At 38.6% G+C, this 12,144-nt stretch overlaps 1 protein-coding gene across 4 annotated transcripts in view; it reads left to right on the top strand.

Moving 5' to 3' along the window:
* Positions 1-12,144, top strand: part of LOC133519772 (transcription factor RFX3) — a 38,815-nt gene that overhangs the window by 10,185 nt on the left and 16,486 nt on the right. For all 4 annotated transcript variants that reach the window (XM_061853864.1, XM_061853863.1, XM_061853862.1 and 1 more), the window contains 7 exons: positions 5,223-5,304; positions 6,748-6,962; positions 8,125-8,302; positions 8,848-8,920; positions 10,092-10,276; positions 10,634-10,769; positions 11,112-11,216. In XM_061853864.1, the coding sequence (XP_061709848.1) occupies positions 5,223-5,304; positions 6,748-6,962; positions 8,125-8,302; positions 8,848-8,920; positions 10,092-10,276; positions 10,634-10,769; positions 11,112-11,216 (974 nt within the window). The remainder of the gene's footprint in view (positions 1-5,222; positions 5,305-6,747; positions 6,963-8,124; positions 8,303-8,847; positions 8,921-10,091; positions 10,277-10,633; positions 10,770-11,111; positions 11,217-12,144) is intronic.

Raw genomic sequence — 12,144 nt, 5'->3', positions numbered from 1 at the left:
CATGCGTCGCCGTGCATGACAAGATCTATAAATGGGTACTTAAATTTTTCTGTCATTTTCTTTTTGTTTATCGCACTTTATTTTTTATCTATCTTTATAACCTTAATTGAATGTTTTATATTTTCCTGAGCTGAGCTTGCTATAAGCTCTTCATGATCATCTTGTCACAATATATATCAAAACATTTGTAACAAATAATCCAGTGCACATTTAATTTCTCAGGAAACCTTTGATGCACCAAACAGACTCAATCTGATTATCCATACCCGTCAAACAGATACCTTATTAAACACAAATAATTAAAAATAAAATCTACTCTAAGCGGCATGCATAAAGTTTATAATTGCTTGTTAAGGATTAATAGGGGTGTATTAAAAAAAAAAATAGTAATGGTAGATAATTGTTGATGCCCCTTCAGATTATCTACCTGGGTGCAAATCGTGAATGCGTTCAGCGAGGGGTCCATCTCGTTGTCATGCGATACACCTGCTGGTTACCTTTGATATGACGCGTGCCGTCTCAATTTGTGCGGGCGTTTATTGAACATTTGATATCGTATTTTATTTCGTGATATTGCTGTGATATAGTGTGTTTTTTTTAAAGATATGAATTATTATTTAAATCGATTTTGGCGTTGCGTATTTAGAAATCAAAGGTAAATTTTTTGACGTCCTTATAACATCCGTACGATTGATGAAATTGCTGGTTTCTTAGAATGTCACTAAACTAGTAAATCTTAATAAGATTTCGGTCTTTTATGGTTACTTAAACTAGGTTTACAACGATATAATGTCTAAAGAATTACGACCGCGCACACGTTTACACCGGCAAGTATAATTCTCTAAGTAGGTATTCAATTATCAATTACTAATTGGGTATACTTATAAATCCTAGAAAGATTTACTTGAATTTATTTTTCTTATTTGAACCTTCCACTTAAAAATACTCTTTAAAGTGCAAAAAATTACACGAATTCAATCATATTTCACTGGAAAGCCTGAAGTTTTTCCTTTTTCTGAAAAACGTCAGTGACAATGATTTCTACAAAAAAAAAACACTTCGTTATGACGTTACCTGAAATTGGGTAACGTTATCATGAAATTGGTGTCTTAAATTAAAATCTTGACAATTTATTTCGACATCATCAACCTGTAGCACACCCAGCATCCTACCTACCAGGAGGGGCTTCGCAATAATATAGCCAAAACAGGTAGGGTGAGGCACCACCACCGCCTTACCTCATACGTGCGAGCGGGACAACTGCGCCTAAGCGAGACGGTTTATCGGATATTCTTCTGGGAAGTCGGAGTCGAGTCGAGTTGCCTGGGAGACCTCTCGCGGCATGGAGGTGCGCTACCGCTCGTACTACCCCTGTGAGTGCCACCCTGGACTGTGGTTTACGGTTTCAGTGTAATTTGGAACGGTCGCCGGTTCGGTTCCATTTTAGAATTTCGATTTTGAAAATTGATCAATTTACATTTTCGGTCAAGATTAGGCTAGTTTTCTGACAGAGAGCTGAACTGCGTAGCTAAGGGTGTGTTTGATAATCACCAATTAGCACTGGTGAAAACGAATATCATGGTTTAGCTTTTAACTTCTTCATCTTTAAGCTAGGTACTTCGCGTATTGCTCAGGAACTTTTGAAACGCCGTAGGATTTTAGTTTTGACGGCAGCCGGTATCTTCTCCGGGCTCTGTGGTATAGGTTAGAAATAGTGGCAGTTTTTGACATTAAGTGGTGCACTGTAATAATAAGCTTAAATTTAATTTGGATTTTTTTCAAATGTGAAAGTTCTATAAGAACCATGTAGTGCGAAAACTTGCGTCCACAGCGCGGGCCTAAGATGGTCGCTCTTTCATCGTCTGTCACCGTGACCGCCAACTTCTAATAAGTGCGAGAGTGACGCATGACACTAGACGACAGAAGTGCACCCATAATCGTACTGAAAATATTTTAAATACATTCAACAAGTGATTAGTTTTTACAGACCTAAACAATTTAACATTTTGGGATTAATAACTTTACCACTCAATTCATAATTTATTAGATACACCTTTCTAACTTAATTAATTCTTAAACTAACTAATTCTAACTCCCATCGAGTTGTGTCTATGTGCTACGTTGTATTTCCATATGTATGTCTTATTTTCATAACACTTTCTTGTATCAGGTATTGTTATGTCATCGACAAAGGAATACTAGGACCACTAAAGTGTGCATAAGATTAAGAGGTATAGGTCGTCAAGCGCTAACGTTTGATAATCCAGTTACCTCAAACCGCCGCATGGGGCCATTTACATGAGCTCGTAAATTGCTAGGTAAAATAATTTGCACAAATTTTGACATATTAGTATTCATTTGTCTAAGATAAAAAATTACGGAATCATCATAGAGCCTAACTAATATTAAGCTTATCTGGAATCTATTTAAATGTAACTTTAGCATAAAATATTAAATCTTTAACCACCAAAAACGCGCACTTACATATATTAACCTTCGTGCGCTCCGGTGCGGTTTCTGGGGGTCTAGCCAAGATGCCAATCTTTTGCGTATATGGAAGAGTGATAGAGATACATTACCGTTTCGTTTGCTACGGAGCAAACGATTGGCTTCTTGGCTAGGTCCTCAGATGGCGCGTTGTATAATAGGCTTGGGGTTCAAAGGGTTAAATAACACATTATGCCTCTTTTCTAATCGATTCTTTGTTGAAATATTAGGCTGAAACTTTGCATTAATTTCTTCTGTACTGCTATTCATAAGTAGTAAGTTATACTATAGTTCGTTTTTTTAGCATTAGAAAAAAGGTAAACAATCTTCATGTGTAAAAAGACACGGAAAGACTGAACACTATTGAAACCCGCTTCTTAGTAAAAAATAATAAATAAGTAAGTTTATATTACTTCTGAAAACAAAAGAATGCAAATAATCGTTTATAACTCATAAAGCATAGTTCATATACACCGTGTTTTTTTTGATTTGCGTTAATTTCGAGGGTGCATTCCTGAGCTTAAATTAAGTAACTTTCTCAAAGACACCGATATTCTAATTAACTCCATTTCGGAGATAATCAATCATTAATTTTTATCTTATAAGGCCCTTACGAGCGTGTACACTTGCCTTAGGGCCTGTTTACTTATTGATTAGTGTTAAGTGTGAGTTCATACATTTGCTACTAAACGTAAGTACTATCTCGGACGATCGACGTTCGAAATGACATTGATATGTCACAGTTTTCAATTGTTTGGTTGAGTTAAATGTAATGCCCGTGTTACAACAACGCTATATGCAACATTTAGTTACTTTTTATAAAAATAAAAATAGTAAAAAAAAAAACTATATATATTTTTTTTTTATTAACTATGCCATTTAGTTTCTTTAAACGTACTTACTGATACCCCGAAGTTAACGAAATTCAATAAAAACACGGTGTAGAATTGGTACGCACTATGAGATCTTTATTGTTTTAAGTTAATAAAATAAGAAAGTCATGAATGGTGAATTTTAAATAGTAATGTATTTAGCTTACAAATATGTATAAATTAAAAAAAGCCCTGTTATGTAAATAATTACGAACGGTTTTCATAATGGACCCCCGTCATTTTCTGCACAACGCTTATGTCGACATTTTTGGCGTGTTGATTTCTTGTAGATCGCAATGAATTGATACCCTGGACAATTTGACTAGTCTTATTTAATTTTTTTTATATGATTGCCCAGTAGTTTTTGATAGATTGAAATTGGGGACAATTCGAAGGATTCATCTCGCGGGGTATGTAATTGGCCTGATTATTAGCATACCATGCCAAAACTTTTTTTGAGTAGAGGCAGCTGGCTAAATCTGGCCTACATTTCACAGGACTGTTATGGGTTCTAATAAATGCCAATACTCATTTCTCTAAGGACTCTTTAATAAAAAGGACCGACTTCATTGTTGACTATGTTATAAAACTTTTCGTCTTACAGCCGCAATTATAAATTCCTTGCCATATCATATGTTTTTTTACGAACTTGTCAAGTTTCAGGAACTTATATTTTTCGGGTAAATTATCTCTATTATTGGCCATATAAAACTTGGAACCGAGTAGTTGATTAAAATCGAGTTTTACATACGTCTTGTCCAACAACAAGCAACCTTCGAATTTAGTCAATACTGGGTCGTACAATCAATAGTTAAGCTAGTGTTTTAGCTTGTCGGGTCTGTTTAACAGTCCGATTTGGCTGTTTTATTGCTCGATAGGTCTTATAGCCACCTCTGAAGTGAATCATCTTTATCTTTCAAGAAGTTTCTTTGAATTTTTGAGATAAATCGTAATTAGACCGTCCTAAATTTTGTTTGAGTGACCTTGGGACTTTTTTTCCCAAAATCTTGTTTTTTGTCCCAGACCTCCGATTAGTTTGTGTTTTCCTGTCGGCTGATAGAGTCTCCTTGTAACGTTTTATGACTCTACAAATACTAGCTTTTAGCATTTTAAGCAACTTAGCTGTCTTTGTTCGGGATCGATAAGAATTTTCGAAGTATTTGTGCACGATCAATCTCCTGTTCTCAATTTTCATGGTCGAAAACTTTAAAATGCATAAAGCTAGGAAAATAATATTTTCACCATTAATACTTTGAAGGTTGGTGATTGAACTGTACTTTTTTTTCCTGTCATGGAATTATTATTTACTAAACATTGCTAATTATGTGCCAATTCTATATGAACTATGCTTTAATTGTCACATATTTGTTGAGACTTATTTTTCAAAAGTGTTTTTTTTTTTTAATAAAAATACACGTTAAGATCGCTTACCTTTTTTCTAATGCTAAGAAAAACTAATAATTTATATTACATCGCGCTTACAGATTGCAGCATTTCTACGAAACGGGCTTATAGATACAATTGTCCAAACCTGATACTAACAGCAAAAACATTTAGCTGACTAATATGAACCATATTCAGTTGCATAAAGATTTTTGAAAAGTCATCTCGGTATCTCGGTTTCACAAAATGCTTGAATCTCTATCTACGCTTTTGCGACTTACAAATTAACATTGTCCTTGTCGAGACACCGAGAAACTCGTGCTATCCCTTTTAAACTTATTACAAGCATTCTAACTTAGAAAGGGACAACACGATTTCGACCTTGCTGATTATATATGGGCGGGCTTTATCATTTCCTGGGCGTTGCTTAGATATATTCCGATATAGCTACTTTTTATTCATTTGATGTTATTTTAACAGGCGAGGGCAGTAATGGGGTCAACTATCATGTGCAATACGTGGAGCCTCAAGAGATCTACACCCAGGGCCATGAGACTCATATGTAAGTTTCATAATAAATCAATGCTGTCAGGCTCATTAGATGGCAGCGGTATGGCCGGCATCAGAAATGGGCGAATCTTTCCTTCACGAGCGAGTGTTTTCTGTTAAACGATTCACTATAATAATATTATAGTTAATCGTTCTCTAATTATTCACATGTTATTTTTAATTGGAATAGAGTTGCATTTATTATTCTTACGTTCGATTTTGAAACAAGTCAATTCTATTTTGTGTTATTCCGGCTTCGGTGAATTCGTTTTTCCATAACAGCCGAAGAAGTATTTCTAAGACCAAAAATTTTCATATTTCTTTCACTTTTCGAATCCGATATTGTGTCTGTAAATATAAACGATACATGCGTACACCCTGTACCGCCATCTTATTTATGGTCGCCATCTTTTTTACGTAACGCATCGTTATGGCGTGGGTTGGTTTCGTTTGATAACTTTTTATTAATTTTGTGTACTGTGAAGGTTTCCAACCTCTCTAATCGTTGCCAGGTCTCTTGATAGATAACTGGCAACGATTAATTGAATTCAGAACTATCGTCCTGCTGAAGGAATAAAGATCTGCAGACGATTTCATTCTGAAAGATGCAAGCATCTGTGTTAGTATATCGTTTATGAAGAAAAAATATATAATAATATTAGAATCTACCTGGAGCGTTTACATTCCCCACCTCAGCTAGACCGTACTGTAAAAGAGATATTTTACAGTACCCGTGGGTGAAGTAAATTATAATCTTATTATGAGGATAATTATAACGTTTTTAAATCTCGGCCTTAGGAACTATTTGGTTATTTATTTGGATATTAGATTTACCGTAACCGTAGGTACATTGATAGTTGTTTACTGTTTGTTTTGTTTTATGATAATAATAATAATTATTTGATACCACGTCGCTGGCAAACAAGCATACGGCCCGCCTGATGGTAAGCAGTCACCGTAGCCTATGCAGGCCTGCAACACCAGAGATATTACATGCGCGTTGCCGACCTTTTAAAAACCTGTAGACTCCTTTTTTGAAGAACCCCCTACTGTAGACCCTCGGGAACACCTCTGCAGGAAGCTCATTCCACAGCCGAAGCGTCAGCGGGAGGATATTCCTCTTAAAGCGCCCAGTACGCGACCATTTATGTTCTAGGGTGTGAGGATGAACACCCTGCCGACGGCGAGCGTTGCGGTGATAGAAAGCGGCCGTTGGCATCATGTAAAACAATTCTTCAGAGCACAGCCCATTGTACAAGCGGTTGAACACACACAAGGAGGCAAAGTCTCTCCTTAGACTTAAAGGTTTAATACCGCTTGTGAGTTTGGGATCGTCGACGATTCGTATTAAGACTTAGTTTTTAAAAGAAAAGGAATTGTCCATGATGCAAAGTACAAACATCCCTTTGGTTGGACCGTACGAAGGATTATCTGAATATATAACTTATTGTACCAGGGAAACTCTTCGCTCCTACCCCGTGTATGGCGTCGCAACGGTCAATGCGGCCGAGCAGCCGACCGAGTCGTGGAGCGCCGACGAGTTCTCGTACAGCGTGGTCGCGGGCACAGATGAGGCCACGTCACCGACGCCCGCTCCCACCACACCGCCGCAACCACGCATGCCGCCCGCCACCGTGCAGTGGCTGCTCGACAACTACGAGACTGCCGATGGTAAGTGAAGCTTTGTACCGAGTCATGGAGCGCCGACGAGTTCTCGTACAGCGTGCTCGCGGCCACGTCACCCGCTTCCGCTCCCACCACGTCACCCGCTTCCGCTCCCACCACACCGCCGCAGCCCCGCCAGCCGCCCGCCACCGGGTAGTGGCTGCTGGACAACTATGACACTGCCGATGGTAAATGACCGTCTGTATCGGTAGTCGTTCGTGCGGAAATTGATTATTGAGTGACAAAGTTTGCTAGTTTTCTATGGAGACGTATCGGAATGTTGGTCTGTCAAATGAACAAACACTTGCGCGGAAGCTACCTATTCTTATTGAATGTAAATTGCGTAAAAGTGTTTTACTTCTGAGCTTATATATACTTTTATTTTTATTTTATTTAGATATATAGATATATTTTCGACTACCTGTCTGATCCAAATCCTGGTTAAAGCATTTGTTACCGCGGCCGGCAAAACGTCCCACTTTGTAGCTTGTCATAAGGACGAGATTTGCTTGTATCTTTTCATCACACTTACTCGAAAAAGATCTTATTTCATGCAGGTGTACTGAAGGACAAAGGCCTATTTTGTTCCCACGGGAGTTATGGATTGTGAAAAAAGCTATCCCTCCCTCCCTAGGGAGTTATAGGTTTTTTAAATAATGTCACTTATTCATACAAACCAAGTAGCATAAATGAGTTTTACTTTTAAAATACTGACGATTATAATTTAATATTTTTGTTTATGTTTAATATTAAATAATTTGTTTAATTTAACAGCCGTTTAAAATATGTGGCTGAATGCCGAATAGGTCTGTGCCCTCGATGCTAACCTGTCAAGAAATTATAAAATTGCGGACGAATGTTTGATATGTCATCGTATTTAAGAATGATTTCGTTTAAAATTTAGTTTTTTTCTTCACAAGTGTGATGAAAAACATTGTTGATTCCCTCGTATCCAAAATTTCACTTACCCCCCTGTACTATTATACGAATAACCTAACAAGGCGTCTTTATAGCAAGCGACAAAGTGGGACCGCGGTAGCCGGCGTTATATCGTTGTCTAAGTGCACAACACAAGCCTTATTGAGCTTATTGTGGGATTTAGTCTATTTGTGTAATACTGCCCCAGAATATTTATTTATCTTGTACTAAAACAAAAGATTATCTGCAGGCGTATCTCTGCCACGGTCGACTCTCTACGCTCACTACCTCCGACACTGCTCGGCCCACCGATTGGACCCAGTGAACGCGGCTTCGTTTGGCAAGCTGATCCGTTCCGTGTTCGTCGGCCTGCGGACCAGGAGGCTCGGCACGCGCGGCAACTCCAAGTATCACTACTACGGCATCAGGTGATTACAACTGCAATAGTGTACCTTATCTCGTTACAATAAGATCGGTTGTCTGCCAACTCGACCGAATGCTGAGTGAATGCGGCATCGTTTGGCTAACTTTGATTGTCAAAAGTTGACGTTTGACAATTCAGTGACCGCCAAACATATAGCGCAGTACAGCTCCATCTGTTTTGGATGTCAAACTAAGAGGCACGTTTTTTTCTTAGACTTTCCCCTCTATTACAATTAATTCTCTTTGCTACTACGTACTGTAATAATAATAAGGCTAAAATTCACTATACTTAGTTTTTTTAGCATTAGAAAAAGGTTAAACAATCTTGACGTGTCTTTTTAATGTAAATTATTGAAAAACGCTTTTTAAAAATTAGTTAATATTACCTATGAAAGCAAAAAGAATGAAAAAATCGTATGTGATTTGTAATTGTTACATATTTGCTGTGATTTTTTGAAGTATTTTTATTAAAAACACAAGTCTAGATCGCTTACTTTCTTTCTAATGCTAAAAAACCGAACTATAGTTCGAAATACTAATTTTGTTTTAGGGCGAAAGCCAGCATTCCCGCTTCGCCGCCGCCCGACCCTAGCGACGAGAAGGCTGATGTCCAAGATATGCAGGTTAGATATTATAGTCCAGCGGTGGCTTGTGGCTATATATTATAGGTGTTCACTTATATAAAAGAAAAAACTAAAACTACACAATCTATCAACCACCAAAAAAAGCTAAAATTGCATTCCCGTGCATACTTCAAACTTACTTAAAAGTTATGTTTGCTAACAAATGGCAACATGGCGCGCGAAGTGCGCGCGCATTCGTCGAGAGGGCTAGGCGCGCCACCGCCGCTCCAATTTTACGTGTTTCTTCATAGAAAATCTTCTGTTTCACGTGCGGAACTGTAACGAAACTTCTCTCTCGCTTTCATTGAATTTGCTATCGATTCAATGTACTAAATATTTATTCATAGGAGCGCAATCCAAAGCGATCCGCTTTGCGCGTTGCGTATGAAATTATAGGAGTAGGCCGAGTCGGCATAGGCTGTCTATGAACTTATAATGAATAAAGGTAATTGTTTAGCTAGTGTTGAGTTGTTTACGATACATAAATTAATAATGAATAAGTAGTACTATATTAATTAGGTACTTAGGTACTATAATTTCATTATGATTATTTATGGAAGTGCACCGCACAACGGACAAGCGCTCCTTAGTGCAAGCCGCTACTGTTATAGTCACAGGCTCAGACTTTTTATTTAATCTTACAGTTAATAGGCAGTGTTCAAGTAAACTTTGTACTTTAACAGTATTTACTATTGCTCTGTTTAAAGTCAAAGTCAATATATTCTTTATTCAAATAGGCCTAGCAACAAGTACTTTTAAATTGTCCAATTTTTAAATTTAGGGTTAGCTCAGCTGTCAGCTAAAACAAATTTAAAGCTTACGGTAGAAATAAGTGACGGAACCCATAGTCATTAGTGATTAATCTAAGGCAAGCGTTAACGTTTAAGTTTTCTCCTTCTAACTGTCTTCGAAGCCCGATTTATACTTACGGCGTGTTTCACAAAGTCTGAGTAAAGTATTGGATAGCTAACTAACAAATAAATTAACTAGCTTATCTGAAGATTGTGAAACGCCAACGGTGACTTTATTCGTCTGATAAGTGGACATTGTGAATCAGGCCCTTAGACTTTAAAATGATTGTAGTATCAATAGCTTTTAGTTGAAAGCGCAACGTCGATTGCGCTAGCCCTGCTATCAATCCTCCAGCGTTCAGGTGTGGTATGTCGTGCAGGAGTCGCGCTCGGGCTCGGGCGAGCCGGGCGCGCCGGGCGCGGCGGGCGGCGTGGCCGGGCTGGCGCACCGGCAGTACCTGGGCGCCGTGGTGGCCGCCTCGCCGCCCGCGCCGCCCGCGCTGCCCGCCGCCGCCGCGCACGACCTGCCGCCCTCGTCGCTCCCTGCACTACAGGACCACCACCGGTAACTAAACAACCTATTAACTCTTCAACTCGTACTCATTAAAAACCAACCTACAATTTAAATGTTGATTTTCTTTGCTGATCCGTATCGCGTCATTGGAAAACGAAAAGGTTAAGAGTCCCCAGCAAGCTCGGTTTTCCATATAAACGTCATCGTATGTGGAAAGTTTCATTACAATCCAACACGTAGTTTTAAAATGAAAATGAAACTCCGTTTGTATGGGAAGGTGAAATTCGGCCGAGCTTGCCAGGAACTCTTAAAGGAACCACTTTGACAGTTACTTCTTACCAGTGTTTTATGAAGAGGTAAAAGACAGTGCGACAGGGATTCCCTGGCTTATATATTTTTTGTGTTTAGTGAGCACGGCGTCGAATTCCTTGAGGCCGTGGCGGCGCTAGACATAGCTGCCGTGGAGCGCTCCCGCCGCAACTTCTGGCGGAGGCCCCCGGCCGCTCTGTGCCGCCGCGTGCTGTACCGGCTAGCCGCACGAAAGGTAATACAAACGCATTGTAATATAAGATAAGATTTGGAAAAATCTTTAAGAATTTTACTCAGAAATTATTATAAGCACAATATGATCAATAAATAAAATCCATATTTTGTCTAGAAAAACCAATTTTAATTATTGACGCGCTGATCATTTGTCGGCGGCGGCGGCGTGACAACAAATTCCAACGACGACGGCTTGTTTTTTTGAAGTTACTTCCTGTTTCGATAGCGGTTAAAATCTGTCAATCCAAAATATAATTAGAATTTAAAAAAATGTACATTGCCTGCCATATTTAACCTGTAGACGGCACCGTATTTGATGTTCTTATGTAACTGCTTGATGAAGGACGTGGCCGCTTGGTTGCGCCGGGCCGACTTGGAGCTCTACCAGCGGGCCGTGGAGCTGCTGCTGCCCGACGTGCTCCGCCCCATACCGCCGCAGCTTACACAGGTATAAGAATTTTCCTACTCTTTTATTTGTTAATATGCGAAAGATACAGGTTGTGTAGTCTTTTTCTAGCCTGGTTGTACTCTTATCACCCTATGAACGTTTTGAAAACTTTGTCAAAGTTATAAATCGTAAGAGACTAGCATTTTCAGCTACAATGTCAATAAATTCGCGTTCGCAACATGTTGAGCGTGCTGCAAAATTATTTTAATAAATTGCAACCTAGAATTTTCGAACAACAATGAACTAGGTATTTTTTAATAGTTTTTGATTAAAATTTCCTTTTTTTTTGAGGTGAAGATTTAATTCTTTAACTGAGCTTTACAAGCACGTCGTGTCTAGCTTCCACAATTTAGAATTCGACAATGTCACATTTTACCGCGCATCTTATTTTGCAGGTCAGGGATTTTTTCCATGATTAGTTATTCTGTATCAGTGTTTGCCTGTTGAGGCTCCTGTACTGCCTAAATTATCATATACCATACGTTATTGCCTGGAACCAAAGAGAATTTGAAATAGGGGTGTATTGTCAAAGAAAACTTTGTAGCGATGTAAATTTACTGCCATCTTTCGACACATAATCTGGGGGCACGGCATTGCCCCCACCAAGTCGAGCAAAAAAGTCACGGCCGTACCATCCTTTTCTCGAAGCAATTCAGACCATTTTCGACCCCCTGTAACTTCGTTGTGGATAAAACTAGAAGACTGAAATTTTCAGTAACCATGCAGGCATTGTAAAGACACGGTATATTTCAAATTTCATTCAATTTGAACCAGTATTTTAAGAATTATAATGGGTCAAATTTCTTAATTTTGTCACTCACTGACTCACCGATCATCAAAATTCTAAGGCACTTCTAGCAGACCTAGAAGCTTCAAATTTGGAATATAAGTAGTTTGGTGTATGAATCAAGGAAAAACTAAAATATCT

Source organism: Cydia pomonella, chromosome 7 (assembly GCF_033807575.1).
Source record: "Cydia pomonella isolate Wapato2018A chromosome 7, ilCydPomo1, whole genome shotgun sequence".
NCBI lineage: Eukaryota > Metazoa > Arthropoda > Insecta > Lepidoptera > Tortricidae > Cydia > Cydia pomonella.
The sequence above is the reverse complement of the archived record's forward strand: the minus strand, read 5'-3'. Positions and strand labels throughout refer to the sequence as shown.